Source organism: Nicotiana tomentosiformis, chromosome 1, assembly GCF_000390325.3.
Source record: "Nicotiana tomentosiformis chromosome 1, ASM39032v3, whole genome shotgun sequence".
Taxonomy (NCBI): domain Eukaryota; kingdom Viridiplantae; phylum Streptophyta; class Magnoliopsida; order Solanales; family Solanaceae; genus Nicotiana; species Nicotiana tomentosiformis.
This window is the reverse complement of record NC_090812.1, coordinates 158,383,654-158,409,835: the sequence shown is the minus strand read 5'-3', so window position 1 is coordinate 158,409,835 and position 26,182 is coordinate 158,383,654. Positions and strand designations below refer to the sequence as shown.

Below are 26,182 nucleotides of genomic sequence, written 5' to 3'. Positions count from 1 at the left end.
TTTCAGATGTAGAATTTTATGATGGAGTCGTTCTTTTTTGCTTCTTAGGAGGAGTGTGTCGATGAGGAGTGTCCTTACTTTGTTGTTGAGCTGCCACTGGCGAAGGATTATTGACAACCACATCCGCATCTACTCCAGAAGTTGCAGCTTCCATTCTTAGAAAGAGTTCCTGCAAATATAACATATTCAGTTACTATTTAACTCATGGACTTTACCTTCGCATTATGACAACAAATGACAGATGCAAAGATAATTTCATTTATGTTTTGCTTCTCGTTGATGATAGTTTTCAGATTTATGATAACAATGTAAGAAATACATCACTCTTAATTTTACATAGTCCATATTATTTAACCAAATGATTCAAAATATAAGTAAAAAAGTTTCAATAATTTTTTAAGTAACAGTCAATTACTCATGTTAATCATCTAAGAGAAACAAAATAAATAAATGAATTCGACAATAGGGAGGAATATTACAGATTTACAAAAAAACTCGCTAATCGGAAAATAAATTCTTAGTTAATTGGGAAAAAGCAAGGCATATGTATGCAGCTAAAAGAAAACATGTAAATTGAGAAAGGGAAGAGCCTTACCAATGAGAGCAAAAGAGAGTTGATAGAGTTTGAGATAATTTGGTTTGAGCTAATTGGGGGGTTTTGGAATGGAAACGATGGAGTTTCTTGCTTTTGGAGAAGAGACAAAGTGATTTCAATTGTTTAAGTGTTTTAGAACAGCTTTAGGAATTAGGACTAGTCTAGTTCTGCTTTAGGACTAGGTTTTGGTTTGGGCTCAGTTATTTTTTTATGGGCCAGACAAAAATAAATATTTACATGGGCTATAAACCCAACTTAAAATATTATGCTAAATACATAAATTATAAAAAAATAAGAAATATTTATAACTTACATTCTAATAAATATTTTTATCTATCTAATATATAAAATATGTATACATGTAATGTCGGGTTGGTTTGGTTTCGATTTGACTTTTTTTAGTTAATACCAAACCAGCCCTATTATGGTCGGGTTTTATTTTTCAATACCAAACCAAGTCAAACCAAACTACTAGTCGGGTTTTTTTTTCCGGGTTGACTCAGATTTTCGTATTGGTACGAGTTGTCGGTTTGGTTTGTACACCCCTACTCAACATCGACCTTGGCCCGTGCCATGGGCTACACCCATCTAGTCTTGGAATAAGGGAGAGTATGAGTTTCGGTTGATGGAAACAAAAGTCAGAAGAAAATTGGAAACGAAAGGGCTGGATTCTTTGGCCAATTCTTTTGCTAAAATGTGGGACCCAAAATTACTTGACAAAAATGTTCATACTATAACTTTTCAAATTGTTATATGAGGATTGATTCCAAGAGTAAGCAGATAGATTTCAATTGTTATTTTTAAATATTCGAAAAACATTGGGCACAACCTATCATTTCTCACTTTATTCTCCTAACTCTTACTATAACTTTATTCGAAATTTCTTTTTACTCTTAATGTTTTCACTATTCAAAAATATGTTAAACCGTAAGAAAATATATTCTTTTTTTTTTTTTTTTAACATTTTCAGTATGAAAACAGAGATGCTTAAAGAGAAAAGGAAAAAGATTGAAAAAGAGAAAAAATAAAAATATTACTCTTGTCCTTTTCTCTTTCTATGATAGCCAACTATACAAGGCAAAACAAACTTCGTAATAGTAATGAATGATCAGATATAGTCTATAGAAGACACAGTGTCTTACTATGTTGCTCAGACTTTTCAAAAATATCGTTGGATACATGTCGGATCCTCCAAAAGTAGTGGATTAATTTTTGGAGGATCCAATGTGGGTAAAATAATGTTTTGGAGCGTCCCCGCAACATAAATTCTCCCTATAACACACAATTAGTATAACGTACTTCTTTATATTATCTAAAAATTAATACGTAAAATAATATTTTCTGTAAAGATTATTTCAAGATAAAGTAATATTTGTTTAAGACACCTAAGGTTATTTAATCCTTATCTGCATAAAAGCTCATACTAGAACTGCTAATGTGCTTGTTCTATTCTCAAGCTCGAATACTTTCTAAAATATGATATTAAGGAATTCCAAGATTTAGCTGTCTCTTTCAATTGATTTTGTCAAATTATTCTGAAATTCTGTCATTAATAACACTTAGCTACAACATACTATGGATAAATTGTTTAAAGATAGTGACTAAACAATTAGTATTTAAAGCCACCATTAATTATTTTCCTACCATTATTTACATCTTCAAAAGGAATATTGCATGAAAATCATTTACAACCTCATAGAAACTTGAACTTGGAAAAATGATAAGTAAAGGAACATTTCAAGCATGTATAGCGTAGAGTATCTCATAGGAATTTCAGAAATAATTTAACAGTGATTTAAATTTCCACAATTTCTATAACATTTTTCATGATATGAGCAAAAGGCACACTACAGCACTTTATATCATTTCAGTGCCCCACCATATCCCTTTCTTGCCTCAATTATGAAGTCATGCTTTTTGAAAATAAATAAGAAGCACAAGTTATTACTTTTGCTAAATCATATACTCTGAGCATTCTTGTTTGCATATTAATTACTCTTAGCATTCAACAGGTAAAACTAAGACTATTTTAAGATAGAATTACTAATCTTCTACAAATTCTTGATCATTTTGTGTTTTTCTTGTTTTTCTCTGCATCTTTCAGAAATGGAGATTGGCTTAGCAGTTGGTGGTGCATTTCTATCTTCAGCTTTGAATGTTCTCTTTGATAGGCTTGCTCCTAAGGGTGAGCTGCTCAAGATGTTTCAGAGGCAAAAGCATGATTTTCAACTCTTAGAGAAGCTAAGGAGGACTTTGTCTGGTTTTCGGGTTGTGCTAAGTGATGCAGAGAATAAGCAGGCATCAAATCCAAACGTGAGTCAGTGGCTTAATGAACTTCGGGATGCTGTGGACAGTGCTGAAAACTTAATGGAAGAAATCAATTATGAAGTTCTGAGAGTTAAGGTGGAAGGTCAGCATCAAAATCATGCAGAAGCAAGCAACCAGCAGGTAAGTGACCTCAACTTGTGCTTGAGTGATGAATCTTTTCTTAATATAAAGGACAAGTTGGAAGGCACAACTAAAACATTGGAGGAGTTGCAAAAGCAAATTGCTTGTCTTGGCCTAAAGGACTATTTTTTTCCCGGTAAACAAGAAACTAGAGTACCTACAACATGTTTGGTTGATGAATCTGATATCTTTGGTAGGCAGACTGAAATAGAGACATTGGTTCACCGTTTATTGTCTGTTGATGCCGATGGAAAAACATATGGTGTAATTCCTATTGTTGGAATGGCGGGGGTTGGCAAGACAACACTTGCTAAAACTGTGTACCATAACGACAAGTTGAAACATCATTTTGATTTGAAAGCTTGGTTCTGTGTGTCTGAACCATATGATGCTTCTAGAATAACAAAAGGATTACTTCAAGAAATTGGTTCATCCAACTTGACGGTTGATAACAATTTTAATCAGCTTCAAATCAAATTGAAGGAAAGCATAAAAGGAAAAAAGTTTCTTTTTGTTTTAGATGATATTTGGAATGACAACTACATTGAGTGGGATGACTTGAGAATTCCTTTTGCACAAGGAGAAATTGGAAGTAAGATCATTGTGACGACACGTAAGGAGAGTGTTGCCGAGATGATGGTTAGTCGGCCAATTATCATGGACATTCTTTCTAGCGAATTCTCTTGGCCTTTATTCAAAAGACATGCATTTGAAAACAGAGATCCCAAGGAACATCCAGAACTTGAAGAGGTAGGAAAACAAATTGCAAAAAAGTGCAAAGGCTTGCCTTTAGCACTAAAGACACTTGCTGGTTTGTTACGGTCCAAATCAAAGATTGAAGAGTGGAGACGCATTTTGACAAGTGAAATATGGGAGCTGCCAGACAAAAGCATATTACCAGCGTTGATGTTGAGCTACAATGATCTTCCCGTGCATTTGAAGCAATGCTTTTCCTACTGTGCAATATTTCCGAAAGATTATCCATTTCGGAAAAAACAAGTCATTCAATTGTGGACTGCTAATGGTCTAGTGCAAGGGTTGCAAAAAAATGAAACAATTGAAGATATAGGCAACCTATTCTTTCTCGAGTTGCAATCAAGATCACTTTTCGAAAGGGTCCCAAATTCTTCTAAAAATAATGCAGAGGAATTCTTAATGCATGACCTTGTTAATGATTTGGCCCAAGTTGCATCTTCAAAACTTTGTGTTAGGTTGGAAGAGTACCAAGAGTCTCATATGTTGAAACAAAGTCGACACGTGTCCTATTCAATGGGCTATGGTGACTTTGAAAAGTTGAAACCTCTCTACAAATTGGAGCAGCTCAGGACATTGCTTCCAATCAACAGTATCGAGCTCTATGGTCCAACTCTAAGTAAGAGGTTGTTGCATAATATATTGCCAAGACTAACATCCTTAAGGGCACTATCATTGTCTCGTTATCATATCAACGAGTTACCGAATGTCTTGTTTATTGAATTAAAGCTCCTAAGATTTTTGGATCTTTCTTGGACAAAAATAGAGCAGTTACCAGATTCCATTTGTGTACTCTATAACTTAGAGACACTTCTCTTATCATCTTGTGAATTCCTTGAGGAGTTACCGCAGCAGATGGAAAAGTTGATAAACTTGCGTCACCTTGATATTAGCGACACTCCTCGCTTGAAGACGCTGCTACATCCGAGCAAGTTGAAAAGCATCCGTGTGTTATTGGGAGCTAAATTTCTTCTAGGTGATCGCAGTGGTTGGAGATTGGAAGATTTGGGTGAACTACATAACTTATATGGATCTTTATCTATTCTAGAGTTGCAAAATGTGGCCGACAGAAGGGAAGCTTTGAAGGCAAACATGAGAGGAAAGGAACATATTGAAAAGTTATCATTGGAGTGGAGTGTAAGTATTGCGGACAGTTCACAAAATGAAAGAGACATACTTGGTGAGCTACATCCAAATCCAAACATAAAAGAACTCGAGATCAACGGATATAGAGGGACAAACTTTCCAAATTGGCTAGCTGATCATTCATTTTCTGAGCTGGTGGAATTGTCTCTAAGCAACTGCGAGGACTGTTATTCCTTGCCAGCATTAGGACAACTTCCTTCTTTGAAATTCCTTGCAATTCGAGGGATGCGTCGAATAACAGATGTGACTGACGAATTCTATGGTAGTTCATCCTCCAAAAAGCCTTTTAACTCTCTAGAGCGACTTGAATTTGCAGAGATGTTGGAGTGGAAGCAGTGGCACGTACTAGGGAATGGAGAGTTTCCTATACTTCAGAATCTTTCAATTAAAAATTGCCCCAAGTTGATTGGAAGGTTTCCTGAAAATCTTTGTTCTCTCACAAGTTTGACAATTTTAAATTGTCGGGAACTCAATCTGGAGATACCTATACAACTTTCAATTCTAAAAAAGTTTAAAGTTATAGGTTCTCCTAAGGTTGGACTTCTTTTTGATCATGCTGAACTGTTTTTGTCTCAACTTCAGAGAATGAAACAGATAGTTGAATTAGATATTTACAATTGTCAGTCTCTTACCTCCTTGCCTTTTAGCCGTATGCCAAATACCTTGAAGGAAATAAAGTTAAATTATTGTGGGAAATTGAAATTGGAGTCATCAGTTGGTGATGTGATTTCTGGAGGAAGTAACATGTTTCTGGAGAAATTGGAACTGGAAGGATGTGATTCTATAAATGAGATATCACCTGAGTTGGTCCCACAAGCACGCTCTTTGAAAGTAAGAAGTTGCCACAGCCTTACAAGGCTTTTGATTCCCAACGGGGCTGAAGATCTCATAATTTATGGATGTGAGAATCTTGAAATACTTTCGGTGGCTCAAACGACGTCAACTTTGGATATTAGCAACTGCGAGAAGCTGAAGTCGCTGCCAGAACATATGAAGGAACTCCTTCCATCTCTTAAGAAACTATATCTGAATAAGTGTCCAGAAATAGAGTCCTTTCCTGAAGGAGGATTGCCCTCCAATTTACAAGTCCTTCAGATCAGCGGTTGCAAGAAACTGGTGAATGGGCGAAAGGAGTGGGGTTTACAGAGACTCTCCTGTCTCACAGTGTTAAACATCATCCATGATGGTAGTGACGAAGAGATTCCTGCTGGTGAAAATTGGGAGTTGCCTTACTCTATTCGAACTCTTTGGATAAAAAATCTGAAAACATTAAGCAGCCAAGTTCTCAAAAGCCTCACCTCTCTTGAATATCTATCTACTTCTAATTTACCTCAAATTCAGTCACTGTTGGAAGAAGGGCTTCCCTCATCTCTTTCTCAGCTTAGATTATATGACCATGATGAGCTCCATTCACTATCGACCAAAGGTCTTCGATGCCTCACCTCGCTTCAACGTCTACAGATCGACTACTGCGATCAACTCAAATCTATTCCAGAATCAGTGCTGCCCTCCTCCCTCTCTGAGCTGACCATCTCGAGTTGCCGTAATCTCCAACCTCTTCCAGAATCAGTGCTGCCCTCCCTCTCTAAGCTGGAAATCTCGGATTGCCCTAAACTCCAATCTCTTCCAGTAAAAGGGATGCCCTCTTCCATCTCTAAACTAAATATTTCTTTGTGCCCATTGCTCAACCCACTCCTAGAATTTGAGAAGGGGGATTACTGGCCAAATATTGCTCATATTCCCACCATACATATCGATCGGGAATACCTGTGATGATTAAAACGAAGGTGTTCTAACAGATGTAAGTTATTCTTTTTCTTTTTTTCTTTTCAAGTAGCTTTTTATTTTTCGTTACTTCTCTTTGCTTTTCTGTTAATTCTTTTCCTTTGTTAGAAATCTTGTTGAGCAGTGTGAAGAGACTATTGCCACTATGAAACAGAGGAAGCATCTTCACTTTGGACGTGTAAAATCTATTTTTAATTTCCTACTCAAAGGTACAGCTGTACAGGAGACAGAATATTTGTTTCCTATCCATAAAAATATAAGACCATATTAATACTGTTATGTATGATTATCATCTCAACTTAGCAATTTTATATTCTTTGTTAGGATTTTGGTAACTTCTTGTAAGCTATTACAACTCCTTACTCAGTTGGTGAAAGGAAAGTTGTGCTGATATTCTCTATTGAATAAGCAATGACCTCAACTGTGATCTGTCATCAGAATGTAAGTAAAGAATCATACTTCTCTTTTGTGTGTAATTTGCCGGCATTAGTTCTCTTTAATCAGTCAGTGAAAAATACTATGCAATGTTTGAACAACAATTAAAATGACTAGTCATTTGCTAGTATCAATTATATCACCTAGTGCTCTATTGGCAGTTCAAAGGCATACGAGACAGATAGTTTGTATTCCATAATTTAACATCTAAAAGCATCAGCACAATGTTAGTGCTATTTTGTATGATTATCTGATCTCAACTTAACGATCGTTTTTCTTTCTTTGTCAGGATTTTGGTGACAATTAGCTACTCTAGCTCATTGATTATCTGACCTCAACTTAACGATTGTGTATGCACTGTGTTGGTTGTTCACTGCTCAAACCACATTTCAAAATTATGAAACTGGAAGAGTGGCCAATAATTGCTCAAATTCCCATTGTATGGGTATATATATATCATGCAAGATCATTGGTGGTATTATCAAGGTAAGTGATTCTCCAAATAAATATTGTTATTTATTTTTTAAAACTTCTTTTGCTTTTTCATTAAATTTCTTTTTAATCTCTTACACTGCTGTGCATCATTTATTTTTGTCGTGAAAGTTATTCGTCCTTCTGTTTCCTGTTTCTATTCTCCAGTCACATCCTATACAACATGAATTATTTATGCATATATAAAACCAAGCTAAGAGTTGAAACCAAAAACCTGGCCAACCTGTACTTACTTTGTAATTGTTGTAGTCAATGCACACTTGGTGAATTGGCCAATCCTGGTGCGTATCCTCACCCACACCCAGATCGTGTCGAATATCTGTAAAGTGCTGGCCATCTCTGTACCATCATCTGCCTTGGGACACAAACTTTGCTAAAGGAGAGTTGCCCTTCTCCATCACTTCAGTATGCATCTATCCTCTTATTAACATAAGCTATTTAGTCAGAAAACTCGCCAGTAATATTCTTTCTATGTACTTCTCCTTGCTTGTGACCCAAGGGAACTAGATGTAGGTACCACACCGGTACTGAATCAGTATAAAACTTCTGTGTCTTTACTGTTTTTATTTCTGCACAATTTACTTTTGTTGCGATCGAACCTGCTGGATAGGTGCTATCTATCCTCTTAATTGATAGGCAAAATCTAGCAGTTACTATCCTTTTCATTAGTAGCTTAGAAGGACCTGATTGCCTTCTAGAAATTAAAACATTGATGGCCTTAGCTTTCTTTTTTAGTTTTATTCACAAATAGTGTTTGGCAGTGATGAATATTGAGATTCAGGAAATAGTTTTGTACCTTTTCTTAGTTTCCATCCAGTATTTAGGAATTATCGTGTTGTATTCATGACCATTCTTGTATTGAAATGAGTCTACTTTTCCTTGGATACACTGAATTCACATCTATTATTACTTAAATTTGGCTAACATTGTTCTCTTTGTGTTGAATGTAGTACGGGAGATTAATATATCTATATATCGAAAAATCCTCGCTCTTAATGTCATCTTTGGCTTACATCAGTGTTCTTAAGTTTGATATATTGTATTTCCTCTCAAATCTTGAGAGTCATAACTTTAAATATTTACTGTAATATTTTCTTTTGCAGATATCTCTTACAGTTCTTGAATTGCCTGATCTGATTTATGAGTATATTTGATGATCCATTGTATGTTTCTCCTGTAGTTCATAAGATCTTAATACATTTTCCTTCTGGTGCAATATGGAGGATCTATTTACTTCGTTCAAGCTTGAGCTCTTATATTTGCGCTGCAATTTGTTGAATTTGTTGGCGATTCTCTAAACAATTTATCTTATGTACTTCTGAACATCTATTCTTTTACTTTCTAATGCTTATGGCTGCTATGTAAAATGATTGCTGTTAATTCGATTCTATTGCACAGGAGCTTATCTGCAGAGATATCCTTGAGTGGTCGGAAAATGGCTAGGCGGTCAACATGTAAACTTTTACCAGTGAGGCAGGGGTTGTAGATCTATTTCTGAAAATTGCTTGTTTGTTCAAGAGTATCCGACATTTCTACATAGGCACAAGCCTTACAATTCATGAAAGAAGAGCATCCAATCTCAAATGATAATTTACCTATAAATTCAAGATAAAAAATTATAGGTGCTACCAAAGTTATGGAGGTTTCGGCCTCATTTTTTAAGCTTTTCATTTCTATGCCTTTTCTCATCCTCCTTCAAGGTTACTATGCAGAATATCTATAGATTATAGAACTCCAAACTCAAGATATGAATTTTCTATATTTTATTTATGTATTAGGACATCTCACTGCACCATTTCGTAGTCATGATTCCTAATTATTTTTCAGTTGATTGATCTAGTTGTAGCTATGTCTACTTTGTCGTGTATTTGGGATGATGATCAAAGAAATAATATTATTTCCCTGTCTGATATATTTAGTGTTGATTGTATCTTTTCATGTCTAATCTATGGATATAGTGCCTATTTCTTTTGGTCAATAAAGAAGAAATTACGAGGAAGTGTTCTATATGTCCTTGCATATGTATTCAGTGCTGAATATAATATTTGCCGATACTAAATATGATATTTTTTAAAGCTACATTTTTAGGTGAAATGACTTCTAAATGAGATTGCTTATGATAATAGTTACTTTCAGTGATGGAAATATTGAAATAGCAACAAGCAAAAGTTTTCGGGATTTGACTTAGAACTGAATACAAATTATTAATAGTTGTGAGTTAAAAATTGATATATACAAATAGTAGTGAGTTAAAATTGGATAAAGCCTCTTTATTCAGGAATTGCATTTATCTTTTATCACAATTTTTTTGCCTTTTCCTTTCATTCTGGCCACAAAAAAACAACAGTCGTGAAAAACACCGGTTAAAAAAAACAACGGTTTCTATCTATACTTTCTACAACTGTGTTTCTTCCTACACTTTCTCTTTATTCTATTTTCTTTATTTTTCCTGCTCTAGGCTTTTCAATCTACTTTTCTTATTTCACATGCTAACCTCTATGTTCTTCCCTCATTGTCTTTTTTACTTTGCCTCCAGTTATATGCATTTTGGTTTTTTATTCGACTCCATCTTTAAATCACTCCGCTGCTACCATTACACCTTCACTCAAGGACACAATATTTTCCCTCGATGGGAGATGGTGCGGAAAAGGAACAAAAGGGCGTGCAAAATTTGAAGGAACATAACATCGGGAAAAAGTTTGAGAAACTAAGGATGTGTTTTATATGGAGAACAAGAATGTCGTTTTACTTATATGTTTAATAATGATAACGAACTTCATTAACAATATCTTTAAATGTTGATTATAGTTTAGTGATATGGAGTTTAGACTGTATTAGATTATTATTGTAGCCTCGGCTATTTGTATTGCATAGTGGTAAAAATTCATGTTAAATCTTAGTTTCTTTTAATTATACATAAGTGTTGCAATATTAGTGTTAGTATATTTGTTCTGCTCTATTATGATTTCCTGCTCTACTCTTTTTGTGTGATTAGAGAGTGGCGTATGCATTTAATATAGCAGCAACATCGTTGATGATCACAAAAAAGACTTTTTTTGCAGCAGCATTGTGATGATATATATTCTATCTCATATTCTTGTGTGCACTCTATTATCTAAGTGTTCTTTACTCCCTAGTGAAGAGATGATGTTGATTAAATTTTATCCCATATTTAGTTTAGTGAAAGGATGATGTGATTGAATAAACTTTATCACATATTTAGTTTAACAGAGTAATTTTCTGTCTACTATACATTATAAACAAAATTATAACAGATAAAAACAGTGAATACTCAATGTTGATTAACCATTTAGGCCATGTATGTCATTACTCGCAAATGTTAACCACTTTTTTTCCCTTCTGAATTATTGGTCATGTTAGGCGGTACCTCTCATGATCTACACTTTGTACCATTCTCCTGAATAAAAAATTAGGAAGTGGTAAATGTGGCAGCAATAATAGAAGTGCTTCCACTGATTCAAAGCCAAAGTGCAGAAGAGCTCTTAAACAAAATAAAAATTAAAAAAGGAAAAGAATGAGAAGACGAGAAGCTGATCAACATCTTAACTTCAACCATCAGCTAATCATGAGTGACATCTTGAATCTACATGCTCCAGATAGTGTCTTTCCACAACCATCACCTTGATCTAATACATTTACCTATTGTTCGTCTAGAGTGAAAGTAACTTCCCAAGTAGTTAAGTGTTAAAAGTATATTTTTTATACCTTACTGCTATTTATCTATGTTAAGTGGTATCTTTTTATTTTCTTTCTTTATTTGTAGTAAATGATTGTCTGATGAAATAGAATAATCATAATGTTACAGGTTTTTAGGATGATCTTAGTATTGACACTTAAAATGGATCATCCCAAACAAAAAGGCCTCGCACGGTGAAGGAAGCTCATGATAAGGATGCCAAAAGCCAGGAGATCTATTATCATATGACAATGCCTGAGAAAGGAGCAATTTTGTCTGCAACAATGCCTCAAAAATCGAGAGGCAACACGTAATCGTCTTCTTCCAAACATAAATCATGTCAATTGCATCTCAATTGCAGGGTAGTCTTGCTATTACAACCTCCTGTTCTATTTAAGAAATAGGTTAGAATATTGAATCTGCTATTTCCTTCTTTCCTCATATATCATATATGTACACAATAGTAATGCTTGTGTGATCTCTATGTATATTACTAGATTATTTTTTAAATATTCGTGTCTGGCGAGCTTGCATATCCTTAAGTTCATTTTTAAAATATTTCATGTAGTAGTTACTTAGCGTCAATGTTTTTCCCTCATTGCGTATCCAAATCATAATTCTTACCTTTGTCAGATGATACAACTATTCGGATATGATTCTTAAATAACTAGGCCTCATCTCTATTTGATTTCTTAGTAATTATAGCAGCTAATCTGCATTTATCTTTTTAATGACAGATTATGTTATGAGAGTCATCTGAATTGCATCGAGATAACGCCAGCCTATTCCCTTCTATAATGGTTTTAAAGCCACCGGCAGATTCTCGCAACTTAGCTTAATGCATTAGCTGTGAATCAAATTTCAGTTATACTTTTACTAAATGGGAACCAGGATGTATATGGAACTGGATGTGATTTTGCTAGACAATATGGGAGATTACTGTATTATCCTCAGGAGATGTGCTTCATAGTGAAGACTCGGACTTCGTTTGAATTTTTTCTTAGTTTCGTAGTATTTTTTGGTTTCTTATCTTGGTATTTTCCCCCTGATTTGAATTTCTCTTAAGGATTTGGAATAACAGACTTAATATCTCATCATATTACTTATCCCATTTATGTTGTGAGTAAGATACCAATGGAAAAGGTAACTATTCGAGAAAAAATAAGCCGTTCATGACTAATTGCTTTGTGTGTTATAAGAGTCGGGAGGGGTTGATGCATTTCCATTCTACTGCGACCTTACCATTGCAAAATTTTAAATCAATAGATGATACTGTTGGTTGAGTGCCCAAATGCACATACCCTATTAGATGCATGTAGTATTAGCATAGGTTCAAGTAGTCTTTGCTTCTTAAGCAATGTGCCTTGGCTATTTGATTTGTAAGTGGAATTTTTGTCTTTGAGAATTATGGAAAATACCCTCTTTCATTTGTTTAATGAGAGTTGTCATACCATTCCTAGAAAATTAGTTCTTAGAGAGATCTCATCCTAATTGCCATTTATTCAAATGCCCAATTGTTGTTACTAAAAGTTGTACCCAAAAAGATATATAGGAGTTAATGATATTCTTAATGCCACTGCTAATTTTTAAACATTTTATAATTTGAAAAATACATGTTGATTCATTCGGTAATTGTCAAGATAGGATTGGGTGGACTTGGTAAGGAGATAATTGTCAATTTCTCATCTTCAAAGATTCCACAAATAATACTAATGAATAGATTTGCATTTGTGATTTAATCAATTACAAAATTTAGTTCTATATGCGTAAAATAATAAGAATTATTTTTATCCAACAAATTTATAAAAATATCACTTATTAGTCTACTTAAGTTTTTTACTTCGCGCGTATAACTTCACTAGTTGGAAATATTTGAAGGAAAAAATAGAGCGGAGTCTATTTTATCCAGAAAACAATGGGAGTTAGCTATATGACTACCCTAAAATCGGAAGACGAAGCAGTACTGTACTTGTTTCCTTCTCGACTGAAATGTAAAATAGCATTATCATTCCGTGGATCATGATTTATTGACGAGATGAAACCATTGTTTATTTTCCAATAATTGTCTGCTGCTTACTTACTGTGCAGATCCCACGTTGATGAGATCCGAAGAACTCCCTCCACGAGATGAAATGAGAGTTGTAATGAGCAATTTCCATGAAACAATTCGGAAGGGTGTACCAAAGTTCTTGCGCAGTGGTGCTACAACAACAACAAATTCAGTGAGATCCTACAAGTCGGTCTGGGAAGGGTAGTGTGTACGCTGACCTTACCCTGCGCCGTGTTGATACAGCCCTAAACACATAGGGATTGATGAACGAGTGCCTTATAATGCAACTCTTATTCAAATTATCCTCTTGAATGGGTAGCAACCGTGATGATATGACTCCTCTGATGTAGAAAATGCTTCCACTTACCTTAGTTAAAATCTGAGGAAAAATTGAAATGAGATGATTACATTATTTTGAAAGGGTCCTTCTGCTCTTCTATGGCTGTAATTTTTAGTATATGTCGAACGTGGATTTTGTAATTATTCCTCATATGTCTGTCAATTGTGTGCTTCTAATTACAGATAATCCAAGAGTGACTCTTAAGGTAACAAGACTTATTGGCCAGAATGATGGCAGGCAGCCAATTTGTACTATTCGCAAATAGAGGACTTCATGTTTGAGTTATCCAACAAGTTTTCCTGTGTGTGATGAACCAAAATGTCATCTTTAAAGTTAATAATTAATAATGTATTCTAAGAGCTCGAAAAGCACTATTTATCATTACTCGACTTGCGTGCGTAGTCCGTAAAATTTTCCGGAAAGTTTATATGTGAAAAATGGATTAAAATGTGAATTAAAGCTTTAAAACTCAACTGAGTTGACTTTGGTCAACAGTTTAAGCAAACGGACTCGGATCAGTATTTTGACAGTTTCGGTAGGTCCGTATCGTATTTTGAGACTTGGGAGTATACCCGGAATCAAATTCCGAGGTCCCTAGTCCGAGAAATAAAATTTTGATGAAAAATTAAAAGTTTTAAAAGCTTAAGTGAAATAGTGACTGTCACACCTCCTTTTTCCCGGGGGGGATAGGGAGTTTTTCCAATTTAAGTGATATTAATCGAAATGGGATTATTTATTTGATCAGAGTCGCCACTTGGAATAATTTATGGTGTCCCAAGTCACCGGTTTATTTTAAATCCCAAATCGAGGAAATTTGACTCTATTTATGGTCCGCGAACACAGAAGACCGGGTAAGGAATTCTGTTAACCTGGGAGAAGGTGTGAGGCACTCCTGAGTTCCGTGGTTTTAGCACGGTCACTCAACTATTAATAATTGGCCCAATTATCTGATTTATTACATATTTAAAATCTATTGTGCTTTTTAGCTTTCTGACCGCTTTTAATATTTATGGAATTTATTTGAAACAAGTCACGATGTCGTACACTTGTCATTTTGGCACACATCACGAACCGTGCCACATGAAATGCACCCGCGATTTACGACGTGCTTGTTTTTATTATTGTTTGAAGTTAAGGTCGAGTCGCATGAAATGCACACTTGAATTGGGGTTATGTATCATGACTATGCCACGGGAACCGTACCCATAGTCACGATGATTGATTATTCGTTCCTAAAGCAAGCTACGATATTCATTAGTATTTCTTTCTATGATCAGGATTAAGTGTGAAGTCTAGAATTCATGGATCTTCATATGTGGAGAGTAGTTCATTATTTTAGATTATTAACAAAGTTATTTTGGAGAAAAGCATTAGAATTACTAGAATTGTTTTGGCAGTCATTTTTTATAAAAGCTCATATGCGCATACAGTGATTTCAAAGAGACTTTACAATGTTTCAAAGAGTTTGGGCTTCTGTAACAAATCCACTGGTACGGAGTGCAAGCCATGGTAACCCAGACAAACACAATTCATGGTCTAAGAACTCTGTTCAACTCAAAACCATGGAGATTTAGCAATTGGCATTTATGAACTATAAGGTCCCCCAATCTAAAACTAATTTCATGTTCCTGTTATATGCTAGATAAATGAGCTAGTTGACTCTTAGGAAATCTATGCAAATAACAGTCACTCACATACAAATTTCGCTAATCGCTAAAACCCCAAAATATAGTCATTACAGGTTAATTTCATACTAATTCTGCACAAAAAAACAAATAGAATTTCAAAGTTCAAAATCCAAGGAATTCGAACAATGTCCAAAAAACACATACAGTTATTTATGAATTCACCTCATATCCTTATTTCTCAGTGTACTCGGTATTTGACAGACGAAGTATTTTAAAATGACGAGGAGTAGAGACAACTTCATCGTTATTTACATATTGGTTGATTACAACCATAAATAAACTACAACAAGCAATAAATATATATTTCTTCTTATGTAAACCTTAAAGCAGAATACGACACTAGGGAGACAAAATACCAAAAGCAGAGATAAAGCAACAAAGCTTTAGAGCTGAACGAAACTAATTCCATTAACTTCATTATCCACATGCGTCTTCCATCAGAGATACATTTCCCATCCAATTAGCAATCCAAAGTTCAAAAGAAATACCTGGACTGGAACAAAAGCAACAGGAAAATAAGACACTGGTTTTGGCGAAGTCCAGCTTAGAGCAGCAAAGATAAGTAAAAGAGAAAATAAATCTCTAAAAAAAAAACTGGGCAGAAGCAGTAGCAAGAAAAACAGCAGCAGAAAACCAACAACACAACAGCTTCAAACTCAAACCCAGAAATCCAGAAATGACCCAAAATCCGTATGAGATGAGAGTAGAAAAAATGAAAAATACAGAGTGAATTCTGTGTGTGTATCCCTGTGAGTGAATATGCAGGTCCCTTTTTTTCTGTCCTCTAGAATGTGAGGAAGAGTCCTCCTTTATAGAATGTAAGAGTGTCCTTTTTTATGAGGGAGTGGGAGTGTGTGAATATTCTATCAGCGTGAATTCAGGGAAGAAAATAACCGAGGGGAGAGAATCTTTTTTAACTGAAAAACGCCAACTGCCACTTCTAGAAGCAGACTATCTGCTTAGGTTTGGGCCAAATGCTATGAGCTAAATAGCCCAAGACCAAGCCCAGATCCGACCTTAAAGAAAACGGCGCACAAAAGAATGAAACAACACATGCCATATTTGAATTTCAAATAAAATCAGAGATTTTACTAAGTACTTAACTTTTAATTAATCTAAATCAGTTTATTAGTTGAACTAATTGAGCATGCAATTAACGACAAAGTTTAATCAACCAACTGGAAAAAAAAGAAAAGGAGAAAGAAAGAAAAACAAACACACAAAAAAAAAAAAAAACAGAGCCAGAACAAATGAGGGAAAAGAGTACTTATTTAAACGCTAAAGAAATGAGCAAACGAAACAGACCGACGAGCAACGGAAATGATGAACTCTAGCCGCGAACGATGAATGGACCGGACTCCGGTAACTTCGAAATGGGCCGAGACTAGCCTAAAATAATTGCTCTCATCAAGATCAATCGATGCATATGAGTCTTGAACTAACAAAAACACCAAAGCAATTTAAAAATAAACCAGACTAGGATTTTTCTGGAATTTTAGATCTAAGATTCGCTAATTTTAGTGGGGTTTCTGATGTAATTGATGGGGGATTAGGGATTAGGAGGGTATGAGGGTCATAGGGTGCGAGTTTGAGGGGATTTGGAGTGGCGCCGCCGGTGTGGGAATTCTGGGCGGCTAGGGTTTGGAGTGAGTTTGAGAGAGAGACGAGGGGTTTGGGGGCGGCTAGGGTTTGGGTGAGTGAAAGAGAAAGAGAGGGAAATGAGAGGGGTCTGAAGGGTTTTTTTTTGGGGGGGGGGGGGGGGCTCCGACAGATATAAGGGTTAGAGGGGGGAGTTGCGGGCCGTTCGATCAAAGGAAATCAACGGCTGAGATCGCCGTTAACGAAACGACGTCGTTTTGGTTAAGTGACGAGGCTGGGCCGGGTGAGGGGGTTTGTAGGTGTTGGGTTGGGCGGATTTGGGGTAATTGTTTGGGCCAGAAATTGTTTTGGCCCAAATTCGAGACCAAACAGATTTTTCTTTCTTTTCTTTTCTTTTTCTTGATTTTAAATCCTAATAAAATTAATTAATTAAAATCCTAAATTAAGTCCTAAATCAATCTAATTTGTAGAAATAAACCTAGTTATCTATTTTACCATAATTAATGAATTTAGACTAATAAAAGAAGAATTACTACTTTGCAATTTAAAGCTAAAAATGTAAAAACGACTCATATTTTTTGTGATTTTCGTTTAATAATGCATTTAACTCATGCAATTAAATCCTAAATGCAACTAGACCAAAAATGTTATGCACGAAATACTTTAGACATTTTGGTATTTTTCTTATGATTTTAGAATGTTAACTATGCAACTAAATGCAAGCAACTTTTAACCAAAATTCCTACAAATTCTATAAAACTAAAAACAATTTAGAAAAATCTATTTGTGAATTTCTATAGGAATATTTTAGTCGGGCAAAAATCACGTGCTCACAATGACCGGATATCGAATTATGTACAAACAACCCCGAAATAGAATTTTGATATTTCCAACAGCTCCGTATGATGATTTTGGACTTAGGAGCGTGATCGAAATTTTATTTGGAAGTCCGTAGTGAAATTAGGCTCGAAATGGCTAAAATAGAAATTTAAGTTTTGAAGTTTGACCGGAGAGTTGACTTTTTGATATCAGGGTCGGAATCCAGTTCCAAAATATTTATAGCTCCGTTATGTCATTTATGACTTGTGTGCAAAATTGGTGGTCAATTGGACTTGATTTGATAGGTTTCGACATCAAATGTAGAAGTTGAAAATTCTTAAGTTTCATTAAGCTTGAATTGGGGTGTGATTTATGATTTTAGCGTTGTTTGATATGATTTGAAGTTTTAAATAAGTTCGTAAGATATTTTAGGACTTTTTGGTGTATTTGGTTGAGGCCCCGAAGGTCTCGGGTGAGTTTCGGATGGTTAATGGATCAAGAATTGAAGATGGGAGACTCCTAAAGTTGAGTTTGCTCGTTTTTTTTTTGCTGATCTAGTTTTTCCTTTATCTGTCAAAATCGGGGTCCATGACCGAGGGCCATGATCGATCCCCATGACCGAGGTACATGATCGAGGTCCAGGATCGAAGGCAGCCTGGACATATCTGTAAGTTATAAAACAGAGGACTTTGTCCCATTTGCCATATTTGACGAATTGAAACTTGAGGAAAGGAGATTTTGATATATTTTCAAGGAAAAATATTGGGGCAAGTGATTCTAACTCGAATTTGGTCAATATACACGAATATATCATTGTTTTCACCATTTAATTAGTGCTTTGAGATTGAAATTTTGAGAAACATTTAGAAATCTCATAGAAAAGAATATTTGGAATTTCGGTGTCGATTCGGAGTCGGATTTGAGTGACACTGGTATCGTTGGACTCGTAATTGAATGGGCTGTCGGATTCTATGAGTTTCGCCGGATTTCGAGATGTGGTCCCCACAGGCGATTTTTGAGCTAATTTCGGATTTTATTAAAAATATAGTATTTTCTTATAAAATTGATTCCTATAATTTTTGTTGACTGTATCAAATTAATTATGACTATATTCGAGTCGATCGGAGTCGGAAAATCGAGGGAAAAGCATACTACTTGATTAAATTGGAGCAAGTCGAGGTAAGTGACTTGTCTAACCTTGTGTGGGTGAAATCACCCCTAGGATTGGTATTGAAGTAATAAATTATAATGTGTTGAAAGTCGTGTACACAAGGTGATGAGTGTGTACACGGGCTAAATGTGAAAGATTATATTTTTAAATTGTGTAGATCACTGTTGCGCATTAATTAAACTATTTTATTCTGATATATTTTTCATCATTGATTTAATGTTTATATTTTAAAGTTGCTTGGCATTTTTCTATTTTTTTCTATGCATTATTTGAAGTTTATTTTTTTTAAATAAAATATTATTAATATGAAGTATTTGGTATTTTTAAATTTGGTACTCAAGCAACGTATTAAAGACTTTGAAATATTATTTTGCTGAGTTATTTATTCCTGAATATTTTTGTAAGATTTTCGTACTCATTGTGATGGAGCCGTGAGCTCTTTATTGTGGAAAACATATTGTTGTTGAAGTATTTTGGCAAGTTAAATTATTTGAGCACTTGAGGTGCAAATTATGATATAATGTGATGTTGATATGCATGCGGTGGTATAAGGTCTGGGTATTGAAACGCATGCGGTGAGATAAGGGTGGCTTGATACGCGTGGCTAGTAGGGGGAACTACTAGAAGTCATGCGGTGTGATAAGGATGGCTAAAACGCGGAATGCTATTTCGGAAAAAATGTTTTCTTTAAAATAAATTATGAAGGATCCCGCGGTGAGATAAGAAAATGAGATATTATGAATTTATTTATGATTTGTGACTACGAGGCGGTACCTCGGGAGTGCCATTGTTGATATTGATTTATAGCCGCAATTGCCTTTGATTATTTGTTGTGATTTTCTTAAAGTCGAAAGGAATTCTGTTTTGATTCCACGAGATATTATTTGCCATTATTTTGTGTAATTAAATGATGACATGCTACTTGATTCATTTTCATTGTCATTTTATTTTATTATATTGTTAAACATTTTACCATGCAATTATTATTTTTCAGTAGGGTCTGACCTGACCTCGTCACTACTCTACCGAGGTTAGGCTTGACACTTACTGGGTACCGCTGTGGTGTACGCATACTACGCTTCTGCACATCCTTTTGTGCAGATCCAGGTACTCCTTACCAGCTTCGACATCAGTGAGTTACCTGTACACGAAGACTTCGAGGTATATCTGTCAGCGTCCGCAGACTCCGGAGTCCCCTTCTATCATAATTATGTTGCTTCCTTAATTTCTTTAGACCTTGATATATATAGAGACATTAAGGATAAAATTCTTAGAAACTTGTGACTTATTTCTACTAGGTTTTGGGAGTTACAATTATTTAAAGTTTCAGATTTCTATTTTTATTCCGCATTGATAGGCTTACCTAGTCTTAGGTGTCATCACGACATCCTACGGAGGGAATTTGGGGTCGTGACATTTCCTGATCTTGGTCTTAATCCATCTTGAGATGTTGTGCCATTTCAACATTATTTTATATTTATTTCTTACTTGCACATTCTTTCAGTTATCTATGTGGTATTGCAACGATGAGCTTCATATGCGATAAGATGTGGCATTGGGAAGACATGATATTCCTATTTGTGTTTACGTGTGGAGTACAACTATCAAATCTCTTTCATTCATTTGTAAGGTTTTTTCTGCATTACGCTTCAGCTTTTCGGGGGTAGGGGTATGCTTCTACTGCTGTGGGGCTTAGAGTTAGTTCTAGAACTGCACTTCTCTTGATGTGCCTTCTATTTATTAGTGAAAAAAAAACTCAAACCAAGAGATCTCAACACAGATTGATTTAACTTTTTCTCTTATATTCTCAACTAGATTATTTATACTGTATAATTAGTTCCTCTACTTCTCTGGTATTTAACATAAATTTTGCACTGAAAAATATTGTCACTATTCTACAGTTTTTTTGTTGTTGAGATTTTATTGACCACTCGAATATGGATATATTCTGTAGGATTAATGCCTTCTGAATAAAAGAACATATATCCATGCTCAGCAAAAAGAGATGTTGAGATGAAACTTAGACGACATGAAACGTATAGACTGATATCACTGCGGGAGAAAAGGAGGCGCTACTAATATAACAACGAACAAAAAGAGAGGAGTCAAAAAAGAATAGTCTTTCTGACTCCGCTGCAGTCTCATAGCCCTATTCAACGTGCAGCCGAGTTTCAGAAACAAAACTCTTCTTCTATTTTAGCAACAGGTTAGAACAGTAATTCTTATTCAAGATGTGCCACTGCAGGGGAAAAGAAAGGGGGGGGGGGGGTCTAGAATTAAAAGGGTGCAAATAATGGAAGATGGAGGTTATCTTAATATAATGTGCATGTTATTTCACTATTCAAAAATATGTTATTATTGTTGGATTTGCATCTGTTACTGCTACTGTTTTCTAGAACAATTAGTTGTTTAGTTTTAGGAGGAGTCTGCTAGAAGATTCAGAATTTTAATTATAGTAAGAGTTGAGTAATTTAGTTGTAGGAGGAGACTACTACTTTATTTATTTGGTTATTTAAAGCCCTATGATTAATAAAATTTTAGAGACAGTTTTTCAATCCTATTTTCAACCTTCTTGCTGCTTGCATATTTTTTCTAAAATCCATAACAGTGGTATTAGAGCCTCCATTGATCTTGACAGATCTCTGAATTTGCTGAAAAACAACCAATTTCAACCACTTTTAAACCATATGCATTTTTACCCATACCGATTTTTAACCAAATTTTTAATAATGGCAAGCAACGGTCTCTCTTTGAATACCCCACAAACTTTCACCGGTGAAAACTATCAGATTTGGTCAGTGAAGATGAAATCGCATCTTGAAGCTTATGATCTATGGGAAGTTGTAATGGAAGACAAACTTATACAACCACTTCCTGCAAATCCTACCCTTGCCCAAATCAAAGCTCATTCAGATGAGAAAACTAAAAAATACAAAGCCAAAACTATAATTCAAAATTCAGTTGCAGATTCAATCTTCTCTAAAATCATTGCATGTGAGACAGCAAAAGAAACTTGGGAAACACTCAAACAGGAGTATCAAGGAAGTGAACGAGGCAGACAAAATCAGATTTTAAAATTGAAAAGAGATTTTGAATCTCTTAGAATGCAAGAGGATGAGACCATCGCTAAGTATTCTGACCGAATTTCTTTAATTGTCAATAAAATCAGGTTACTTGGCGAGGATTTCAAAGATGACAGGATAGTTGAAAAAATTCTTGTGACAATTCCCGAGAAATTTGAATCCAAAATTTCCCCTCTAGAAGAGTCTAAAGATCTCTCTACTATCTTTGTTGCAGAATTAATAAGTGCTCTTCAAGCACAAGAGCAAAGAAGGGCCTTCAGACAAGACAAAGTTACTGAGGGTATTTTTTATGCGAAACACAAAAAAGAAAAAGTCGATTATCCTTATTGCAAATATTGCAAAAAGAAAACACACTTAGAAAAATTTTGTTGGTGGAGACCTAATGCATTATGTGGAAATTTCAAACAAAAAGGTCATATTACAAAAGTGTGCAAATTCAAAGATGCTCATGCACAAGCACTAATAGCAGAAGAAGGAATTGAGGATAACCTTCTTTATACTACAGCAACAGAAGCAAGGAGGAGTGTTGAGATTTTACATCTGTTACTGCTACTGTTTTCTAGAATAATTAGTTGTTTAGTTTTAGGAGGAGTCTGTTAGAAGATTCAGAATTTTAATTATAGTAAGAGTTTAGTAATTTAGTTGTAAGAGGAGTCTACTACTTTATTTATTTGGTTATTGTCACGACCCAATTTTTTCTCCGTTGGGTATCGTGATGGCATCTAGTCTTAGGGACTAGGTAAGCCTAACAATAATTAAAACAACAAAATTATTTAAATAGAATCTCTTAAAATTCCCAAAACCGGTAGTACAAGCCATAAGCTCTACAGAGTGTTTGCTAGAAAACTTCTAAATAAAACTATCCAGAAATAAGGATAAACAGTGCAAACAAAAATTAGAAGGTGACTCCGAAGCCTACGAACGCAGGAGCAGGTTTACCTTGAGTCTCCACAGCAACAGTCCACACAGCTAGCTAACGAACAAGTACCTGGATCTGCACAAAAATGTGCAGAAGAGTTGCATGAGCACACCACAGCGGTGCCCAGTAAGTATCAAGATTAACCTCGGTGTAGTAGTGACGAGGAACAGTCAAGACACCAATTGGTCTAATAAACCGAACAGATATAAGTACATGAATAACAGAAGAATGATGTCTACATAAAGACTATGCAATATGGCTCATAATACAGTAATGGCACTAAAGCAAGAAACAACAAGTATCAGCGAAATATCATGAAAACAATGACGCGGACAAAGTGAATGGAACACAACCTAAATCCGGAATCACGAATACAGCAAGGACAAGTAATAACTCAGTAAGTACGACCGCTTATACCTCAGGTTTTAGTCAACAACTCCACGAGGTACCGAACCTCGAACAATTCATAACTCACGGGTCTCAATACCTGAACCCTAACACTAGACACCCTAACACCTCATAACCACACTGACGACTCACGTGCCAATAGAGCCATTCTCACATAGAAGACAAGTAAACAAGGTGAGCATCTATGCTCAACAATATCAAGAACACCTCTTATCCGATAAGAGTGCTTAACTACGTGTATGCTTGTGCAAGTGTCCTAACATAGTCCATACCAGCAAATAAGCATAAGGAAGAAGAAGAACGGACAACACGTAGAATATTTTCTCACAGCTTTCACAAGATAAAGCTCACATAGGTACGTATACCACTACACCAATATCAACAACAAGAATGTCCCCAGGTCATAAATCATCACAAATCAATCCCTGACACAGCCCACCTTGTCTCACCACGTGTGCAATAGTAACATAAATGCCCGCCTTGTCTCGCCACACGAGCATAATAATGTTCCCACCTTGTCTCGCTACGTGCGCAACCCACACATATATATATCCCACCTTGTCACGCCGCATGTACATAGATCAATAGTAACAATAGCACGGCAGAAACCTCGTGCAACCCCAAACCACAACCGCACGGCAGAAACCTCGTGCATCACAATAATAACATCCGCACGGCAGAAACATCGTGCATCACCACAACAATTACAACAACAACAATGGCAATAATACAAAGTACGACAAGTAAATCAACTCAAGCACTTTTAAATCACAGGAAAATGTGGGACCAAATCACAAAGAATAACCACAGTAAATAATGCTAGGCATAAAGAGAACAACTCAACAAAGAGAAACTAATGTGTATCAACGATCCCACAATATACATTTCAACAACAGGGAAACTAACACGAGTCAAATAATTTCAAATAAAATAAGTCGACTAAGATATAGGATATCTAAAACTTCTTTTAAGGTTGAGAAATTACCAAGGATTTTCAATAATTTAATTAAGGATAAGCAGCGGAAAGAAAATCATAACCTCAATTAAGACTGAACAAATTATAAGATGATATAATAATAATTTTAAATAAAGATAAGCAGTTATGAAAAGATAGCATGACAATAGAGGAAGTAAAATCTCCAATTAAGTCAAATAAGAGTCCAATAGGCAATAAGAGTGAATCCTGAAAGAAATTAATTCTAATTAAAGCATGTAGAGGTGAAACTAGTAAATAGGAACCTAATCATATCAAGAACAACTTCATACTCAGTGAATATAATGACTTAAGAATCCTAAAAGGCCAACTTTCCACAAATAAGTCTGTGCACGCACTCGTCACCTCGTGCACACGGACTACAATCAACATAAAAGACTCAAATCCTAAGGGAAAAATCCCCCACACAAGGTTAGGCCAGATACTTACCTCGAACCAAGATCAAACAGTCCGTAAGAATGTCCTTTCCTCAATTATCCGACTCCGAACGGTCCAAATCTAACCAAACACAATTGTATATCATGAATACAATGATAATAGACTCACCTAATTAATGAAATTAATATTTTAACAAAAAATCCGAAATTTGCCCAAAAAGTCGACTCGGGCCTATGTCTCGGAATCGAGTAAAAATCACAAAATATGAAAACTTATTCACTCACGAGTCCAACTATATAAGAATTACTCAAATCCCCTTTCAAAACTCGAAATCTTTATTGAAAAAGTTCTTCCATTTTTTCCCAATTTCAACCCCAAAAATTCGAAACTAAATGGAGAAAACAACTATAGATTAATGAAATACAACCAAAAATAATTTAGGAATCATTACCCCAAAGTTTCCTCTGAAAATCCCTCGAAACATCACCAAATTCCGAGCTCTCAAGTCCAAAAACGAAGAATGAAACCAAACCCTCAGATTTCTCTTTTCTGCCCAGGCGTGACCGCACCTGCGCATAATTAGCTGCATCTACGCGACCGCATGTGCGCATGTCCAACCGCACCTGCGCTTCCTCTCGCTTCTGCGCACCAAAATCCGCTTTTGCGGAGCCGCTGATGCACACAATTTCTCCGCACATGCGGAGACTACCGAGTCCAGCTTTTCTCGAACCTGCGACCCCTGGTTCTCCTACACCTTTTTGCTTCTGTGCTTGCCTCTCCGCATGTGCGCTCTCGCACCTGCGGCCTCTTCATCGCAGGTGCGAAAATACTAGAAGCCTGAAGGCTTAGCAGCAACACAAATCAAACTTTTAATCCGCTAAGCACCCGAAACACACCCGAGGCCCCCGGAACCTCAACCAAACATACCAACCAATCCTAAAACACCACACGAACTTAGTCGAGCCCTCAAATCACATCAACTAACGAAGAAACTACGCATCGCACCAAGAATTAAACTTATAAATTTCAAATCTTTCAACTTCTAAAACCCGTGCGGAAACTTATCAAATCAATCCGGAATGACGTCAAATTTTGCAGGCAAGTCCCAAATAACATAACGGAGTTATTCCAACTCTCGAAATCTCATTCCGACCCCGATATCAGAAAGTCCACTTCCGGTCCAAATCTCCAAAAAATTGACTTTTGCCATTTCAAGCCTAAATCAGCTACAGACCTCGGATTTTCAGTCCGGACACGCTCCTAAGTCCAAAATCACCCAACGAAGCTAATGGAACATACGGAACTCTATTCCGGAGTCATCTTCACATAGTTCCGACTACGGTCAAAATCCTAAGACTTAAGCTTCCATTTTAGGGACTAAG

The 26,182-nt window shown here is 35.7% G+C and overlaps 1 protein-coding gene across 4 annotated transcripts in view; it reads left to right on the top strand.

Moving 5' to 3' along the window:
- Positions 1-2,507: 2,507 nt before the first annotated feature.
- Positions 2,508-26,182, top strand: part of LOC104088648 (putative disease resistance RPP13-like protein 1) — a 140,136-nt gene continuing 116,461 nt past the window's right edge. Inside the window, exons 1-6 of one of the 4 annotated variants that reach the window (XR_011413392.1) lie at positions 2,666-6,743; positions 6,836-6,936; positions 7,052-7,168; positions 7,452-7,648; positions 7,904-8,059; positions 9,053-9,566. Coding sequence is in view for 1 of the 4 variants with exons in the window: in XM_070192675.1 (XP_070048776.1) it covers positions 2,702-6,715 (4,014 nt within the window). In the remaining 3 variants the exon portion in view is untranslated. Of the gene's footprint in view, positions 2,608-2,665; positions 6,744-6,835; positions 6,937-7,051; positions 7,169-7,451; positions 7,649-7,903; positions 8,060-9,052; positions 9,567-26,182 lie in introns of those variants that run through there. The other 3 variants (XR_011413393.1, XR_011413391.1, XM_070192675.1) reach the window with 3 other exon arrangements.